Consider the following 19,326-nt stretch of genomic DNA (forward strand, 5'->3'; position numbering starts at 1 on the left):
CAGGTCATCCCTTCCTTCACCCCAATGAACAGAAAATACAGAGGAAACCATCACTTATTGCAAATCCTACAAAATATTTATTCAAAAGCGAGACAGGGTTGTAAGAACGTTGTACAATCAAGAAGGGGCTGTCAGCTCATCGTTTCAGTAAAAATAAAGCGCTCCGGTGACTCGTTCACAGTCTCACCTGCAGAGGTAGATTCTGACGTTACCTGAGTCAGTCTGGGGCATAAACATGGGCGACAGATGCAAGGTCTTCCTCAACTTGTCCACCACATGCTCGCTTCTTATGAGGAGAAATTTAACATGAAGCCACATCACATGAAAGGAACTCATCGGATCCGGTCCTCAACCCCTCCACTTTGGTATGTCACATGATGGAAAGATCGTAAAGGAGGCTTGTACCCACAGATGAGGACACAAAGAAGAAATCAGACCTTCATTAAGTGCTGCATTATGAGCTATTGGAGTTAAAGAAAAGGTGCCCAGATAGAAAACCTGAATTTTTTAAACCTCAAATCAGAAATGATCAGAACGACTCCTACAACATACAGAAAAGATTTCAGACTGAGAAGCTGATTTGACCCTGCTGGTATTTCCTACATTCACATTTCGTCTAAATACACACTGATAAATTTCCAATTGTAACTTATTATAACTTTGTTAGAGTTCCTCATGACATTCATCAGGACAGAAAGCCAGGTCTCTCTATTCACTCCTTAGAAACGCAAATCGCATTCAAACCCGTCATTCGGACATTTTTCTAACATTTACATGAAGGACTTGGAGCAAATACAGCCGTCGTCCTGCATCTCCACCCTGCGCTACAGTCACAATCTGCTTATTCCAAAACCACCTTTCACCTCTTCAACAGCGCCAGCATCACTTCATGAGACGGAAGAAGGGATGAAGGCTAACAGGGAAGACAGACGACAGGTTCCTGCTGGATGAATTCTGCCCTTCTTTCTTTCTGTCATTTAACTAGTAGAAGTGCAGCAAAGTCAAACTACTCACAGACCAAACGACTTTTCCTTCTAACGGACTCTTAATTACTTAGAAATGGAAATGATTTAACTTTCCTCAAACTTTGTTTCTGGTGTCTAATCGTCTCTCCAGTTTCTATGTCAACAAACGTTTGACTTTGATGGAAAACAAACCGACTGATGTAAAAGATTAAAAACATCTGACAACAGAACCCAATCATCCCCTCAGTCGCCTTCCAGGATAATTTCCATGACGCCGTAAAAGAAAATCATGAGAAAACCGGATTCCTGCAGCGGAGGAAGACGTGAGCGTCAGGCTGCTTTGGTCCACATTAACGTCTGAAAGCTCCCTTTGGATCTTAAAGGCCGGCAGCTTCATTTCAGGCATCAAAGCAACTGAATTTTAGCAGAAATTCACTGATTCTACATATTTTTTATCCAAATTCCTCCATCATCAGTCCAAATTGCTTCTACTAAATATTCCTGGATGGTTTGGAGACAGTTATCGTGCCTGACATTATTTTAAATGAGAAAGGCCAGATAATACGGCTCAGACTTCGTAAAGGTCAGGAATCAGGATCTTGGATCAAAGAAAAACATCCTGGTCTCCAGTTCAAGCCATTTCCTCCTCATCTTTCCAGACCCCCTGTCTTGCGGTTTGGAGACGTGGCGGACGGGACGGGAGGGGCTAACAGAAGAAAAATTAAAGCGGACAGTGTGAAAGTGGAGTCGTGTAGAAAACAGGAGGCTGCTTATTACAACGAAGGTAAATGTGGTGAAGTTTGATAAATTCCTGCATCAGTTCTTTGAGTCAAACGGTGATGAAGACTCAGAGAGCGTCCTGCTGGGCGGGCGTTGTTTCTGCGAGGGGGCTGGTGGGTGGAGCAGTAGTGGTTTCATCTGTAGCAGCCTGCGTGGGGTCCATGTTGGGCTGACCGGGGCCTTTCTGAATGCCCCCGGTCTCCAGCTTCTCACCCTGCACTAAATCCTCGGAATTTCTTTCTTGCTCCTCCTCATAGTCGTCATCTTCTTCCACCTCCAAGGCAGATGGCTGCTGTTCCTGGGCGGTGGGGGCTGATGTGGTCCCTTTGTCCCCTTGCTCCTGGAGGAGGCTGAGATGGTTGTTCAGGTCGTTCCTCTCCTTCTGCAGAGCTCTACACAACCTCTCCAGCAGCTCCAGCTTCCCCTGCAGAGCCTTGAAGTGGCCGTCACGCAGCGTTTTCTACAACACAAGTTTACAAAAGTTCACTTTTCACCCTGAAACACAGCAAGTGGAGATTATTTACTCGCGTCCAGCCGTCCACATGAAGACAAACAACATAGTCACCTCCTCTGCCATCTGCAGCAGGGCCTGGTTGTTATTCTCCCATTTGGTCCTCCACTGGGTCGTCTCCTTCTCCAGCTTCTTGATCTTCTTGGTCATCTGGAAGGAAATCCAGAAAGTCTTCACTGTTACAGCTGAATGGTTACACACAAACACGTCATCAGCTCCACCCGTTCAACTTCCTGTTCAACAAATCTAACCAGCCAATCACACTGCAGCATGTAGTCATGGAGACGAGGCAAAGACGACTTGCTTAAGTTCAAACTGAGCATCAGAATGAGGATAATGCACCACGTCACAAAGCTCAGATCATCTCCACCTGCTTTCTAGAACATGACCATGAGTTCACTGGACTCCAACGGCCTCCACAGCCACCAGATCTCAGTCCAGTAGAGCAGCTTTGGGATGTGGTGGAACGGGAGATTCTCATCATGGATGCAGCCGACAAACCTGCAGCAACTGTGTGATGCTGTCATGTCAACATGGAGAAAACCTCTGAGGAAGGTTTACACCACCTGCTTCATCTATCACACCAGGATTAAAAAGGTCCGACCCGGTACTAGAAGGTGGTCCTGATGAAGAGGACGACCCGGTACTAGAAGGTGGACCTGATGAAGAGGACGACCCGGTACTAGAAGGTGGTCCTGATGAAGAGGACGACCCGGTACTAGAACGTGGACCCGATGAAGAGGACGACCCGGTACTAGAAGGTGGACCCGATGAAGAGGACGACCCGGTACTAGAAGGTGGACCCGATGAAGAGGACGACCCGGTACTAGAAGGTGGTCCCGATGAAGAGGACGACCCGGTACTAGAAGGTGGACCCGATGAAGAGGACGACCCGGTACTAGAAGGTGGACCCGATGAAGAGGACGACTCGGTACTAGAAGGTGGACCCGATGAAGAGGACGACCCGGTACTAGAAGGTGGACCCGATGAAGAGGACGACTCGGTACTAGAAGGTGGACCCGATGAAGAGGACGACCCGGTACTAGAAGGTGGACCCGATGAAGAGGACGACCCGGTACTAGAAGGTGGACCCGATGAAGAGGACGACTCGGTACTAGAAGGTGGACCCGATGAAGAGGACGACCCGGTACTAGAAGGTGGACCCGATGAAGAGGACGACCCGGTACTAGAAGGTGGACCCGATGAAGAGGACGACCCGGTACTAGAAGGTGGACCCGATGAAGAGGACGACCCGGTACTAGAAGGTGGACCCGATGAAGAGGACGACCCGGTACTAGAAGGTGGACCCGATGAAGAGGACGACTCGGTACTAGAAGGTGGACCCGATGAAGAGGACGACCCGGTACTAGAAGGTGGACCCGATGAAGAGGACGACCCGGTACTAGAAGGTGGAATCGATGAAGAGGACGACCCGGTACTAGAAGGTGGACCCGATGAAGAGGACGACCCGGTACTAGAAGGTGGACCCGATGAAGAGGACGACTCGGTACTAGAAGGTGGACCCGATGAAGAGGACGACCCGGTACTAGAAGGTGGACCCGATGAAGAGGACGACTCGGTACTAGAAGGTGGACCCGATGAAGAGGACGACCCGGTACTAGAAGGTGGTCCCGATGAAGAGGACGACCCGGTACTAGAAGGTGGACCCGATGAAGAGGACGACCCGGTACTAGAAGGTGGACCCGATGAAGAGGACGACTCGGTACTAGAAGGTGGACCCGATGAAGAGGACGACCCGGTACTAGAAGGTGGACCCGATGAAGAGGACTACCCGGTACTAGAAGGTGGACCCGATGAAGAGGACGACCCGGTACTAGAAGGTGGACCCGATGAAGAGGACGACCCGGTACTAGAAGGTGGACCCGATGAAGAGGACGACCCGGTACTAGAAGGTGGACCCGATGAAGAGTTTAATATAAACCTTAATACAATTTAATATAAAGAAAATAACTGTGTGGTACTTTCTATGAAAATTGTTATTGTATGATATGAAACTGACACTAAGCAGCCAGGTCTTCGGACTGTTCCTAACCTCATCTAGGAAATATTTAAGTCATTTAAGTAAAATATCAGCAAGATTTGTGTTCCTCTTAGAGAAGAGAGGAACTGGAAGGATGGAAGTTCCTACTCAGTCTCGGCTCGGTGTTTCCAGCTCCGGAGTGGGACTGGGAGTGAATGAAAGAGGGAAACAGGTTCAACTACACTGATAAACACTGTGTTTAGACATTGTTTGGAGCTTGGTTCACTAGATGATGTCATGCTGCTGCTGTGGATTAGATGAGAAAGCAGCTGGGTTCCCTCACCTTCTCCATCTCTTGTCTGAAAGTAGTGAAGACTTCATTGCTTTTGGCCAAAGTGCTCTGAAACTCTTCAAACTTGTCCATGTAGAGGGAGAGCTGTGAGAAGGGATGAGAGCCACCATCAAACCTGGACTGGTCAGCATGACAAACTCTGGGGTGTTTAGCGTGTCTACGTACCTGCTGTTTAAGCTGTCCCTCCTGCTCCTTCATCATCTCACACTTGCGTCTGGACTCTGTTGCATCCTTCAGCAGCTAAAGCATCACAACACACACTTTTTAGCTCCAACAAAGACGCTGATCTGAGCTGATGATTCAGAAGAAGAAAGCAGATCTTACAAACTCTCTCTCTCGCTGCTGCTTCTCCTCCACTTCTTTCATCATCTCAGTGATTCTCTGCAGCTTGGTGTCCATCAGCTGCTGCTGCAGCTCCTTGTGCTTAAACACTTTGTCTATGTGCTGCAAACACACACACATTTCTGTCAGACTGAGGGACGAACGTCACATGATCAGCTTGGAGAAGGAAAATCTCATGGAGCCAACCTTTCAAACTGACTGTTACTAAAACATGCTTTCCATTTGTTACCTCCTTTAACGACAAGACATTCATTAGTAATTACATCACGTTTAACAGCTCGATGCCTCAAAAGCAGCTTTTAATATAGTAAAAAAAGTCAAACCAAATCTTAGATTTAAAGAAATTAGTGTTTGACTAAGGCTTAAACTCTATTTTATAAATACATTTTTTAACCCTTCAAAGCCTAATGTATCGTACAGGATGGATAGCTGCTCTACACTCGCACCTTCTTCTGCCCCCTGGTGGACACCTTGTTGCACTACAATAATTCCAACATTATACAGTAATAAACCGTACATGTTCATTTTCTGTCCGTTTTCTCTTGGGTCAGGCTTTAAAGGGTTAAATTAGTCCAGATGTTGACACTTGGGACTCTGCAGCAGAGGAGAGAAGATGTGCTTGTTAGGTTTTATTTTTTTAATTTTTTGTGATTGTTTTTGGGTTAAAGAAAAAAAGATGAGCACGGCGTCGCTGTGGAGGACGGCTCACCAGCCTGCAAAGCAGGACGTGAAAGGCTGCAGAGAAATGAGGAAATACATCCAATACGTTTCACCGCCTGCAGGAAAACCAGCAGCTTTTCACGCTGCATTAAAAGTAAATGGTTTGGATAAACGACTAATGTTTATCTAACGTAGCACTGAAATAACATGTTATCGTGTCATTTGCTATGTTGTAATTACGTCAGACTCACGTTGGTATTACAGCGTAACACGATGCGTTCACGGGACGTTGCGTCATACAGATGATAAAAAGAAAATAAATGACGGATAACTTCGTGTTTCAAACATAATTGACCCAACACGAGGTCGAGTCGCAGTCCGTAGAAGAAACAGCGTCTAATTCCAGATTTATTTTCTTTCTGTAGTTTTCTTTCTGTCCCAAGCAAACAGCAGCTCTTCTGCTGAAGGACGGATTTTATTCATCTGCACATAAAGGAGATTTCGATGGAATTTACTTTGTTCTATTTTGTTTAGTTGGTATGAAAAGATAGAAATAAATGAATCATAAGATAATGAGACATGTATTGATGGGAAATGAATTAATGCATAATAACCGTGGTAAATCGTAAAATCCTGATTTCTCAGACCGGAGTCGTACCAAGAAAATGTGTAATGGCGTGGACTCGTACATGCAGCTCTGCTGGGCTCACCTCTTCTCTCAGCTCGTACTGTTCTATGAGCTTCTTCAGCTTCTCAGCCAGCTCCATGTTCTCCTGCCTCAGCTTGGTGTTGTGTGAGCTGTGCTGCTCCATCTGCACCTCGATGTCGCCCAGCGTCATCTGGAAGTGCAGCATGGCCTCCTTCCGCTGCTCCTCGTACTCTCTGGACCGCTGGGCGTTCTCCTCCTGTCGGGCAGAGGATGCTGCGTTTACTGTCCACTGGTCCTCATTCAGACATTCACACAGCAGCTGGCTTTCTATTCTACATGCTGGAGGGTTTCAGCGTTGATTTCTAGAGGAGCTGGAGGTTGAAATGAAAAATACTTTATCCCATTTAGAAACTGTTATGTTGTAGTCGTTTCTGGGTTTTCTTTCTTTTTTCAGAAGGTGGTTAAATGAAATTCTTGCTCCAGACGGTGATGACTGCTGGCTGGAATGGCCTCGTGCTACAGGACATGGGAAAATAAAATAATTCTGACTGACTGAGCTTCAGGAAACAAGCATCAAACCAGTCGTTTCAGCCACAGCAATCTGGTCTCCATCACTGGGAATTTGGAGCTTCATATTTTTCCTGTTAAAATTACAACTCATTAAGTACAGATGGGAGTAAACTAGACACTCCTTTAAATGATCATGCTTTTAGCTGTTAAGGCCAGGCGCCGCGGAGCACGGGCCATGAATCACTGGGTCCTGCTGCGGGCGTTTTACCTTCAGGGTCTTGTTGTGCCTCTGCAGCTCCCTGCACAGACTCTCCAGCTTGCTGCGAGCCAGGATGGCCTTGCTGTGTTCCCCCTGCAGGTGGATCTTCTCCTTCACGATCTGGGACTGCTTCTTCTGCAGAGCTCTCAGCTGCTTCTGCATGCAGCGGCTCTCCTCCAGCTGAACAGATCCCAGTCAGAAAAGCTTCAGTTAACTGGTTTACTGGTTCAGAAAGGCTTTTATGTTTCATTTGTATGTGAATGCTGATAAAACCCTGACTTTGTAATAAAAGAGTTTAAGTCGGTTTTTACTGAGACGGAGGGGTCTATTTTGGGGATGTTTTTTAAAGACATTTTTCTATAGATAACTTTTAAAACACGACAGCAGTCAACAGTCAGCACCAGAGCATTTTAACCCAGTTTAACCCTGATAACCAGTCTGCTGTGTAGGCATCCACCTCTTAACTCTTCATATGAGGATTCTCACCAAGTCGGCATATTTCTTGCACAGAGCAGCCAGTTTTTCTTCAGGAGTAGCGAGAGAGTTCAGAGCTTGCATTAAAAGAACGACCTCCTTCCCTGGAAAAAAAGACAGAATATAAAAAACCTGCTTCAGGTGAAGATATGATGTAGACCATGTATTCAAATATCCCTCCATAAAACCTGTGGTCATGATCAACAGCAATGCCAAAGAAAACCTCCTGCTTGCTCATTTCAGACGATCTGAAAGAGGAAAACCTTGTTAATGGGAGAACAGGTTCTAGGTTCTGGAACCTGCAGCGATGAACCTTGAGGTGCACTTAGACGGTAACTCACAAGTCAGCTCAGTGGTCAAGTCCAGTTTCTTTCAGCTGTCGAAAGTTAAACGATTTCATCTCCCGATTTTAATCCATGTTTTTATTTCTAATCGCTTGGACTACTGCAACGCGCTTCGAGCTGGGCTCAGTCAGACCTCCCTCCATCGGCTGTAGCTGGCACTAAAAACGAGGGCATGACTCCGGTCTCTGCTTCCCTTCACTGGCTACCCGTTCAGAGTCGATTTTAAAATTCTTTAATTTGTTTTTAAGTGCCTCCGCAGTCTCGCCCCACAGCACCCGTCAGACCTCCTACACACCGTCAGGTTCCCTCCGGTCAGCAGACCGCCCACGTTTAACCGTCCCTCAGCCACGAAGAAACTTAGAGGTGACCGAGCTGTGGAACCGGTTCCCTCCGCGTAGCGAGGCCTCTTCATGTGCTGTTTTTTAATCACTGCTTAAAACCCATTTCTCTCTTTGGCACTAAACACTATACGTTACATAACATGTTGGTTTTTGTGATTTTCTTTTGAAACTTTTTTTATATATCCTGTTTAGCTGGCTGACCATATGTTTTTACACTTTTACTGCTTTTATTTTGATGTGAAGCACTTTGGTCAACTGTGTTGTTTTAATGGTGCTATATAAATAAAGTGGAGTTGGAGTAGGTAAGTCCTGGCTCAGGTGCAAACATGCAGTTCTCCATCCATCTGCTGGAGTAACCTGTTCTGTATCTGGACATCCCTCCATCAGGATCTTCCCTCCGTCACCTGACTCTTATGCTGCAGTCCCAGACGAAAACTTGAAAGTCTTTAGTAAATCTTGGGAGTCACAGCGCGCTCATCGTTACGTTTCAGGTGGTAGTCTTCCTTGTCAACAACAAACAACCAATACATGAGCTCTGACAAACGCAGAAACAGAAAACCTGACGGAACGCCGCCGCCGTGCGCTTCATGTGAGCCGATACTTTTCCAAGAGTTTTCCAAATCTTTTCAGTCTTCTGATGTGAGGCTAGCAGAAGTGAAGACCACTTCTTCATCTTCGTCTGCTGAGCTGCTGCTGCTACAAGGAAACTAGTGGAACAGAGAAAACTGGGAATATCTGTACTGGTGCCACAGCAGGAAGTCCGAACATCCACAGGGAAGATTCTGCTTCCCATAAAAGGTCCTGTTCTGAGTTCTGATGGGATCTGGACCAGAGTTCCAGAGTCAGGCTACTGGACAGACTGACTGGTTGAACTCGCTTGTCATATTTCCTTGAGCTGCATCATTCAGTTAGAGCAGCATTCAAATGCTAGACGATGATCTGACTTTAATCAGAGGCTTCAGTAAATCAAATGCTCACCTGGAATTTAAAGGACAGCTTCACGCTGCCAGCAGAAGACTGGCTGTACAGCAGCAGTGTGAAAGTTAAAAAGGTTTCTGCTGAGAAGCTGAAGGAACACTAAACCCGTTTGAGTCCAATCCCAGTCCGCCGGCTCAGAAAGTCTGCTTTGTGTTTTAAACCACGTTCGGTTCAGTTTTCCAGATACCTGCTACTGATGCTCCATCAGAGAGGCAGCTGTTCTGCTTCTGCCTTGAATACTGTGGTTGTCATTTACAGAATCCACAGCAACCTATCGCAGACTTTCAACCAGCAGAAAACCAGTTTGGTTCTCGTTACGTCTGAACGACTCTGACCTGATCATGAAAAACTACAGTTCCTTACAGGAAAGCTGCATCTTCTGGTCTGCATTCTTCATACCGATGGTTTCATAATGGAACAGAATAAAACATAAACAAAGTTTAAACTGTCAAAGCTTGTCCCAAAGTTACTGGACCTCGATGCTACTAAACGTGGGAGGATGAATTCTTCCTGACAACATACTCTCTGGAATATTGTCAGATAATTCAGGGTAAAGGAAGCAGCGATGCACAGCTCACGTTTGATCAGCAAAGTAGAGTTAGAGTAGAGTTAGAGGAAGTAGAAGAAGAGAAGTAAAAGCTCATTCATGCTCAAGGCAGAAGACGGATAAGCAGACGGACAGTTTCCTTCGTCTTCTGTGTCAGTTATGAAGGTAATTTGGTCTGTTTTCAGGGAGCTTAGCCATCCATCGCTTGACGCAGAGGATGGAGCAATACCACCGGATTGAGCAGAACAGCTGACATGCCGCCAGGCAAAAAAACAAGGGATCGGGAAGGGAACAAAACAGCAGAAGAAGAATGAAGACGAGCACAACTGTGGAAACTGCGAGCTTTTGAATAAAGACTATATGTGAGTGTTTAGGGCGTGTTGGGCAGTTGGAAACATCATAGCGACGCGTTACTGCTGCTAACGGTGTCTGAAACTGACGTCGGCTCGCAGGACTGAACATTAGTGGAAGAACTGACTTAACCATGGCAACGGAAACACGCATGGAAGTATGAGGATGGCGACAGATGACGTTTGAAACAGACGTCGGTATTTATATATGTAAGGGAGCATAAATGGGCCTTAAGAGGTAAAAGACGTATAAAAAAGAAAGTAGAAAAGGCCACCATGTTTGTTATTAAACTGACAATAAAACTCTGAGGTGAACTCTGCACTGCCCCCTGCTGGATGTACTGGCTAACAACCATGCTAGCATGAAGCATGCAGTGAGGTGACAACGTCAAGTCAGATCATTCGTGATTTCTGATTGGGTTCAAGTGCTTGTAAGATGCACCGTGGTGCTCCTACCAAAAGCCTTGTCCTCTCCAGTCTTACTGTCTCCTCCAGGATCAAGCTCTGCCTCCCCCAGGTCGCTGGGACTGTCCTCTCTGCCTGGAGTCTCCCCCCTTTCCTCCTCAGTGCAGCACAAATCCAAATGAAACCCCACATCTTCCTCCTGAAAGCAAACACACACACATGGTAGCTGTAGCACAAGCAAGGAAATGTTCACTGAAATCTCTGCTAGAAGCTGAAGGTTCGGCTTCGATTTCATACTGAAACAACTTTTCACACATTCTGAATGATTACTAATCAAGACAGCACTAACATACTTTAATATTTTATTATCAAGTGGTTCCTCGTTTATTGCGGGGTTACGTTCTGAAAACGCCGCGCGAAATGAAATCCACCAAATGACGACCTTATTAATTTTTCACAATTCAAATGCATGTATGGGGATAATTATCCCTCCTCGGAGTGTTTACAGACCTTTCCCAAACTATAATGAACATTTTCAACATTCTCACACACTTTATACACTCTCAAAAACAGACATATATTTAACAACGTGAATTTCTTAATAATCTTAACAGCACATTGATATTTACTGCCCCGATCAAGAAATGAAGCACAGTGGGCTCATTCCTACAGTAAAATTTGAACATATAATGGTTAAATAGGATTTATATATGCTTAAATATGCAGTGCTGCATACAAAAAAAAATCCACAACACAGCGAGACCGCAGAAGATGAACCGCGACATGGCGAGGGACCACTGTATTTAACCTGGTTCAAGTTTTTATTTGATTCTTTTTTTTTAACCTGTCCGGCATCATAGCAAGCAAAATGATCATCTGGTTGGGATTCTTTCGTGTGCACAGAATTTCACTCACAAATGTTTCTGACCCAATGACAATCAAGACTTCTGGTTCTGATATAAACTGCATAACAGGATGAAGGCAGGGGTGTTTACCTGACATGGGCTGTCCAGCTCTGGTGGAGAATCATCTCCTACAATTCTTCTGCCCGCCAGATCAATCTCACAGACTCCTGATGTCTCCATGAGGTTCGCTGGGAAAAAGCTGGAAATTCACAGCGAGCAGGAACGTTTAGAAAACATGAACTTTTAATTGATTATCATTATTCTTTATCTTTATTCTTACACACACACACACATATATATATATATATATGATATATAGCATCATTCAAAATTTGAGATTACATTTAGTGGGAAAAGGGTGTCCAAACTCATGACTGGTAGTGAGTTTAGGCCGGGCTACTCAATTCGGTCCTACGAGGGTTAAATGGATCCAACAACCTATGAAGTTCTGCACAATGACTCATTTATTTCTGTCATCGCTAATTTCCACCAGGTGCATCTGCTCCGCAGGCATTTGCTGTTTTAGTCAATGGTTTGATTCCCACCGGGCGCCGCAGTGCGTCCCAAAAGCGCATTGTCGCAGCTCTCCGCTAAACTTACACGCCGAGTTTTACGCACCCAGAACGCGTCAAACTGCAGTCCAGTTAGGGCCAGACAGGAAATCAGAAGCGGAGCAGTGGAAAAGTTTCCCCTGGTTTTCAAAACCCCCACCCCGTGCAGATTTACTCGCTGAACCATGTAAAAGTTACGTCATTAGTTGGTCACGGTGTCTACGTGGTTTCTTTTTTTTCATCACGGACGACGACATCTTTATCCTGGAAGTAGAGAATCACAAGATTCTCTAATTCTTCTGTGATTTCATGATCTCGAGGATCCTTTTAGGCGGACTGCACTCGCAGGCGCTATGCACCTGACACAGTCCCCGTGTGGACTGACGAGCCGCGGAGGTTGAAACAAAACCACGGCACAACCAGAAGGTGGCGCACACGCACCCGTGTAAATTACGCGCAGTCCAATAAGAGGACTGCGGCTCATGTTGGACCAAACTGAGTAGCCCTGGTTCAGGTTCTGGCAACTGCTTTGGTAGGCTCTGGCAGGCTGCAGTCCCCAACAGCCCATGGCAGTTCCCGGCAGCCAGCTGCAGGCCGCAACAGTTCCCGGCAGCCAGCTGCAGGACGCGGCAGTTCCCGGCAGCCAGCTGCAGGCCGCAACAGTTCCCGGCAGCCAGCTGCAGGACGCGGCAGTTCCCGGCAGCCAGCTGCAAGACGCAACAGTTCCCCGCAGCCAGCTGCAAGACGCAACAGTTCCCCGCAGCCAGCTGCGGGACGCAACAGTTCCCGGCAGCCAGCTGCGGGACGCAACAGTTCCCCGCAGCCAGCTGCGGGACGCAACAGTTCCCCGCAGCCAGCTGCGGGACGCAACAGTTCCCGGCAGCCAGCTGCAGGACGCAACAGTTCCCCGCAGCCAGCTGCAGGACGCGGCAGTTCCCCGCAGCCAGCTGCAGGCCATCTCTTTTCTCTATGTCTTTGCCCTGTGATGGACTGACAACCCAATGTTACTAAAATCTAGCATTAAGTCTGTTAAACATCACAGATGGCAGCAGCCTAAACTGAGCAACATACAATTAAAGTACACCAAGAGGGTACAACCTGATCTGAGTCATCTTTTCCAGACACAGCTGGTTCTGAGATTTCTCCAGCATTCCAACACCACACAAGTTAAACTGTCAGCCTGGTCACTGGCGGAAGTTAACACCATTAAAGTACATGACATGAGCTAATTAAAGTTAGCTTACACAAACCTGACAAATTACGCATTTTAATCACCTGTTGGTGTAATACCTCTGGACTACTACTATTTGTGCTCTATTTATTATTACTAGTTACATGGAATTGCCCAAAGGTCCGTCTCGTATTAGCACTAGCTTAGCTTTAGTTTCCTGCGTGACTCCGACACTGCCAAGCACGGAAAACGTTTACCAACTTCCGAAAAGTAGCAGAACAAACCAGAATACAGGAATTAGCATTACCTGAAATTTTTGGGTCGGATCAAAGGAGTAAACACAGCCGCTTCAAACTCGAATTATCACGAATTCGCCATCATCAACGCGATATTTTTATGAGCGAGTTAATCATAAATCTGTGAAAGTGGAAAGGGGATCCGACATGACGTTTTTCAACCAGTCGAGTCAGAACGGCGCGCGTGGGCTTCTTCCATCTGTTCCGGGTCATGTTAGCTAACGAGCATTTAGTTCTGAGCCCCAGTAAATTAGCTTCCGCTAACAATTGTATTATAAATCCACATCAAAGACATGTCAAATATTCTACTGGATAACAAAGAGTAACCGACAAGTTACTACTCACCAGGCACATTTCTGATATAACGTAACATTGGGTAGCTATATATAGCAGTGCTAATATTAAGCTAGCAGCTAGTTCGTGGTTAGCCCTGCTGGCTAACAGCAGAAGTGAACTTTACTATGACAAATACTGAACGGGGGAAACTGAAAGCAAGACCTGTCTTCTCAAGCTAATAATACTAAGTCACATATTGTGTTAAAGTCGCTCAAAGTCGACGTGCAACAATAACAAAAACTCAAATCAGATGTTTAAATACCTAGCGCACCTACCTGAATGTTTTCACTGAGGACTGGTCGAAAGCAGGGCGCGAGGATCAAGTTAGCGGTCACACAACGGAGCACACTTCCGGTTAGACCTCGCTAAAATACCGGTGTACAAACGTACAGATGTGCATTACTGCCATCAATTGCTAAGGAGTGTGGGGCAAGACAGAAAAACTGTGCTCTATATTATCTTAATCAGCCCTGTTGTAGGTAGAAAATTATTTATGATTATCCTGGGATAATATTTTATTTATCCCCTGTGGAATTTGTAATGCAGTAGATTAATACATTAAAACAGCTATTGATGTATCAGAACGAATGTATTGTATGAATCTGTTAGCTGTAATACCACCAAGCTGCCACCAGGGGGCCCCAGTGTTGCGTCGTTAAATGTGTCTTCTCAGGTTTTACTAAGCTCATTCTTTCATATTTAAACGTTTTATTTGGAAAGAAATATAATATCAGATATTATTTTCATGCAGTAAACGTACAAAATGAAATCATTACAAATGAGCAGGATGGAAGTTTTTATCACTGCATAATGGAGATATTTCAGCTTTTGAGCTGCCTCGTTGTCCTTTAAACACGACTATAAATCTTTAAATCTCGTGCTTATGTTTTAGGCCTCTGCTCAACAACTGCACATCCATAACAAGGTGAGTTTATTTCTGCAACCACGAGCTGTATTTGAATACTTTTGGAATCATAGTAAAGGGAGATTTCTTTTGTGTAGATATCAGTAATCAATTAAGATAAAATTAGGCCAAAATGAATTGTGTCAGATGGCACATAGCACAAATAAAGAACAGTTTCAGGCTCACCTTTAAAAAGAAATAAACCCTTTCAGGATGAATATCTCTCTGCTGCAGCTGCAGCTCTAACCTCCATCAGATCAAGGATCAATATGAGAACATCGTCTCTGATAAAGTCAAGCAGAGCTAAATTAAAGAGGTTTGAGTGCAGGAGACGTGTCCAACATGGACATTTGGTCCAGTTTGGTACCATCTGTTTTCAAAGTGTTTTCAAAGTCCTGCAACTAGAGGACGTCAGGTTTTAAAAGGATAATAAAAATGGCATCATATAAACTCACATTTTCTGTATTAGCTGAAATATTAATTTTAAGAAGTTGTTTGTGATTAAGTTTTGATTTTTAAAGTAATTAAATTCTAAAACTTAATATGTATACATTTTTTTATTTATTTTTTTTTCAAAGTTGAATTCTTTGTTGATTGAGTCGCCCAAGCGCGCGTGTCCGCGTCTTTCCCACATTCCCACTGCTTCCACCGGGGTATGTAGTAATTTCGACTGGGAGGAGCTTACTCAGCCAACCAATGAGCGCACGGCTCTACGTTGAAGCAGAATCTGATTGGCTGACGGCAGTAGGTCGGTGCCAGCTCGACAGCTGATTGGTCAGATGGACCGCCCAAACGCTTAAGACCCGCCTGTTTTCTTTCTCCAGGGAACGGAGGGTGTCGTTTTCTACCAAGACTTGAGGGAAAAAACGGCACAAGGAAAGCCGGACGGAGGTTTGTCAGGAAAAACGGCTCCAGAGCGGCTCCACCGGGATGTAAATCCGTTTTACTGGAGCTTCTAAAGGAGGATTTAATCAGTTAAGGTACGTTGTCTGCAGTTTTTGTTGTTCCGTGGTCCACAGTGAAGCCTGCTGTGGGGTGTCAGATGACACCAAATCATGTTCTCCTCGTTTTCTCTTCATCCATCGATGTGAGCTTTGTTCTGCCGTTTCTCGACCTGTAACATCATGTTAGTGGAGCGTTTTGTTGGTAAAAAACACTTTTGGCCGCTGAAAGCACTTCATTCTCTGGATCTGGTTTTAGTTCCTAACTTGTCCTGTACAGTAAGGTGGATGTTCGTCTCAGAGAGCAGCGACAAGTCTGCATGAACACATGAAAGTCACTGCTGCCTTTAGATGACACGGTCCGGTGTGACCTGACCTGGACCCAGTCCTGCAGGGAAATATGGAAAAACTGGGATTTACTCTGCAACTTGAGGATTCAGGCATTTAAAAACAGCAGATAAACCAAAACAGAGCTGCTTTAATCCTGGTGTGATAGGTGAAGCAGGTGGTGTAAACCTTCCTCAGAGGTTTTCTCCATATTAACATGACATCATCACACAGTTGCTGCAGGTTTGTCGGCTGCATCCATGACGAGAATCTCCCGTTCCACCACATCCCAAAGCTGCTCTACTGGACTGAGATCTGGTGGCTGTGGAGGCCGTTGGAGTCCAGTGAACTCATGGTCATGTTCTAGAAAGCAGGTGGAGATGATCTGAGCTTTGTGACATGGTGCATTATCCTGCTGGAAGTAGCATCATGAAGGGATGGATGGATCTGCTGCTGCTTCCAGGCAGGACGTGTTGTGTGTTCAGAGATGCTGTTCTGCAGACCTTTGTTGAAAGCAGTGCCTTTCTATCATCTCCAACCAGTTTTCTCTTTTTCTGACCCTAGAGAAGGTCTACAGAAGTTTTCCAGGTATTTATTTAGATCCCTTAGATTGACGGTAACGTCCAATCAGGAGCAGCCAAAGATCAACCAGTGAGCAGAAAGTTCTATGTGTGTGTGAAGAGAAGAAAAATAATGCTCCTCTATGGCTGGAATAAAGCCAAGAAGACGTTTCTGATGCACGGTGGCGCCACAAAGCAGCTGAGCTGGAGTTGGTTTAGTGAGGATAGCAGGTAAATAGTAGCAGGAATAACTGGAAATGAGGAAAAAGTGGAAACATGGAAATAGTTTCTGTTGTGTGTTTGTTTCAATAACAATATTTTTTCTCCTGAAAGACTTGAGAGAACGATGAGATGAGAAAAGGTTTGGTCACTGTTGGTCTGTGTGTTATTTCTACAAAGTTCTGTGAAATCCTCTTTCTTCCTCATTCTGATGCTCAGTCTGAACTCCAGCAAGTCGTCTTCACCACGTCTGCGTGGCTGCATGCTGCCTGCTGATTGGCTGGTTGGATTTCTGTGTAAATATGCGTTGCATTCAGTCAAGTGGACGGTGAGTGTAAATAGTTAAATGTATGTTGGGGCTAAATTGATGATGAATGATGAGGTGGTTGTTTCAGATGTGGTCGTGTTGACGAAGTCTTAATCTTTAGAAATCTGATTACTTCTTTAAAATGTTCCAGATTTGTTTCAGTCTGATGGTTTCTGGCTGGACTAGTGTTAAATTAGACTGTTTGAAAGATCTTTATTCCCTGTTTGTTGTAGAGAGGGAGCAGGAATGTGATGCATTCACTTACAGCTGTTATGTGGAGAAATGAGTATCTGTGGGTTCGTGCTGTGTTTGTGGAACGAAGCTTGGCTGGTCTTTCTGTGTGGAGTTTGCATGTGTGGTCCACAAGCATATGTGTCAGGTTAAACTCATCCAAGGCATTTTTCAAGCCATAAAAAGAATTTCTAGATTTTAGCGTATGAATTGTATGTTTTTATATATCTTAGTGCTTCGCACTCACAGTCCTCTTCTTATTTCCTTTTCAAACATGCACATGAATCCAGTCATTAACATCTTGATTCAGAGAATAAATCATTCCAAAGAATTGCATGTCAAGAGATTTGTGGAGTCTGCAGCACATTCCCAGTCCAGGACCATTTGTCAGTGTTTGTGTGTGTTTACTAAACCCCAGTTTTAATTAAAACACTGGTTCATTTGCTCAGCACACCGACCGGCTCTGCTGCAGGGCTTATGTACACATTTGTTGTGTCTGGGAGACGGAAGGATCTTCAGCTCTCCCATCAGATCATTGGCTAATGGAGGCCAGTGGGTGGGTCAACCAAAAACCTACAAAACTGGTCTCTTACTACTTTCCTAGAGTCTGGTAATCCCTTTCAGCCAAATAACTGGATGAAAAATGGACGTTTCTGTGGAATCAGGAGGCTCAGAAAGATAATTTAGGTTGTGTGAAGGAAACCTGGTCACTGATGAGGTGTTTCTGCTTCTCTCATTACAGCTGCGATGAGCTTTTAAAAGACAAACGCCTCCATCTCCATCTATTTACACACTCCTCTACTACACCTCTGTCAGTGTAGCCTGGCAACAACATCCTCCTCTGGAAACACATGCAGACACATGCACTGGTGAGCAGACGGCAGAGGGGGTTGTCATGGAAACAATGGCAGTTTAAGGCAAAAAGAAAGAATAAGGACCAGATTCTGCTTAAGAGAGTTTTCACAAACTGAGTTTGTATCAAATTTTTCCTCCAAGAAAGACAGTTTATTCACGACGAAGGCTACATAATAAAAACTAATATTTATGACGAGTTAAATGATAAAAACGACAACAAAAACCCTCCTCCTTCATCTTACCACCCTCTGGTGACCTCCTGACCAAAAACTGCTATAAAATCATCAAACTTTTCTTTCTGCTTCTTTCTTCATAAATCATTTAAACAACTTCAGACCTGCTCAAGATTACCACCGACCCACCAACGTTCCATCATTTTAATTTATTTTTTTCATTTATTCATATAAAGAATTTGACATAATATCAGAGTGATGGGTCTCTGGTGGCGATGAGAGCCTTCATATATCAAAATTAATTTGATTGCATTAGTATTTTTCATTTAGTATCAGTACTTCCTCTGAGGACTTCCATGAATACTACGTATTTTAACCTCAAAGTCATTCCAGTTTAAAATCATTCAGTCTTATTTGGCCACGTTTACATGAGTGTTAATTCCTCTTTGATTCAGAATAAAAATTAAATCCTCTTTAAAATGACCTTGTAAACATCTAATTCTGAATGAAAATGGCCATTCCTTAAATCTGGTTTATTCTGATTTTAAATCAGAACTGAATAATTCCTCGATCATGTAAACATTCATTCCACTTTAAATGAATTCCCGTGGGTTTGAGCATGCTTGTTCCCTTGTCCTGTCGCCATGGCGGTACTCTGCCTCCCTTCTCCTCAGCTGACCAAAGGGATACCGTCAGCTGGTGTCGAGCTGCTGCTTCTAAACCAGAATCAGAGTCAAAATGGCTCTTATGGTGTGGTCTTCCATGTTGTACGAAACAAAAAGAAACAGGAAGTGGAGTTTGTTTTCTTCCGGTAGACATAAATACGTCACATCCACCCCCTGTCCAATCAGAACCCTTCCCAACCCCCAGATCTAAAGCGGAATTAAAGGTGATTCAGTTTGGATCAACAGCTGCAGGTTCACTGGTGCAGCAGTGGAAACGGCCCCCCCCTCAAACGGCTTCCCGCTGCACCACGTTCCCAACTAGGGATGTTCCGAAGCCATTTTTTTCTGTCTGATATTGAATACCATCCAACATCATCCATCTATTTCCTACCGTTTATCCGGGTTGGGTTGCGGGGGCAGACTTCCCTCTCCCTAAA

General features: G+C 44.9%; 2 protein-coding genes across 7 annotated transcripts in view; one reads left to right on the forward strand and one right to left on the reverse strand.

Moving 5' to 3' along the window:
* Nucleotides 1–54: 54 nt before the first annotated feature.
* On the reverse strand, nt 55–14,068 carry txlng (taxilin gamma). 4 transcript variants are annotated; one of them, XM_041969662.1, is made up of 11 exons: nt 13,983–14,068; nt 11,444–11,552; nt 10,500–10,647; nt 7,496–7,587; nt 7,019–7,189; nt 6,302–6,496; nt 4,914–5,033; nt 4,755–4,829; nt 4,581–4,673; nt 2,311–2,406; nt 55–2,205 (listed from the first exon to the last, which is right to left on the reverse strand). In XM_041969662.1, exons 2-11 carry the CDS (start codon nt 11,531–11,533, stop codon nt 1,813–1,815), a joined length of 1,473 nt encoding a protein of 490 aa, XP_041825596.1. In that variant the 5' UTR covers nt 11,534–11,552; nt 13,983–14,068; the 3' UTR covers nt 55–1,812. The 4 variants fall into 4 exon arrangements, with proteins under 4 accessions (XP_041825596.1, XP_041825689.1, XP_041825770.1 ...); XM_041969755.1 differs by lacking the exon at nt 13,983–14,068 and adding an exon at nt 13,717–13,810; XM_041969836.1 differs by lacking the exon at nt 13,983–14,068 and adding an exon at nt 13,383–13,534 and having other exon boundaries at nt 10,527–10,647.
* A 1,372-nt stretch (nt 14,069–15,440) lies between these two features.
* ccdc102a (coiled-coil domain containing 102A) overlaps nt 15,441–19,326 on the forward strand; it is a 69,828-nt gene continuing 65,942 nt past the window's right edge. For 2 of the 3 annotated variants that reach the window (XM_041990978.1, XM_041990955.1), the window contains exon 1: nt 15,441–15,591. The gene's annotated coding sequence lies outside the window, so the exon portion shown is untranslated. Of the gene's footprint in view, nt 15,592–17,969; nt 18,066–19,326 lie in introns of those variants that run through there. The other variant, XM_041990971.1, reaches the window with a different exon arrangement.

This window comes from Melanotaenia boesemani, chromosome 1, assembly GCF_017639745.1.
Source record: "Melanotaenia boesemani isolate fMelBoe1 chromosome 1, fMelBoe1.pri, whole genome shotgun sequence".
NCBI lineage: Eukaryota > Metazoa > Chordata > Actinopteri > Atheriniformes > Melanotaeniidae > Melanotaenia > Melanotaenia boesemani.

What these genes read in the sequence shown, in the direction of transcription:
- txlng (XM_041969662.1), bottom strand. Translation starts at nt 11,533, where the DNA reads ATGGAGACATCAGGAGTCTGTGAGATTGATCTGGCGGGCAGAAGAATT. An exon ending in GCAAGAAATATGCCGACTTG is followed by an intron (nt 7,190 to 7,495) that starts GTGAGAATCCTC and finishes GGATCTGTTCAG; the next exon opens with CTGGAGGAGAGCCGCTGCAT. An exon ending in TCAGACAAGAGATGGAGAAG is followed by an intron (nt 2,407 to 4,580) that starts GTGAGGGAACCC and finishes ATTTCCTTCCAG; the next exon opens with ATGACCAAGAAGATCAAGAA.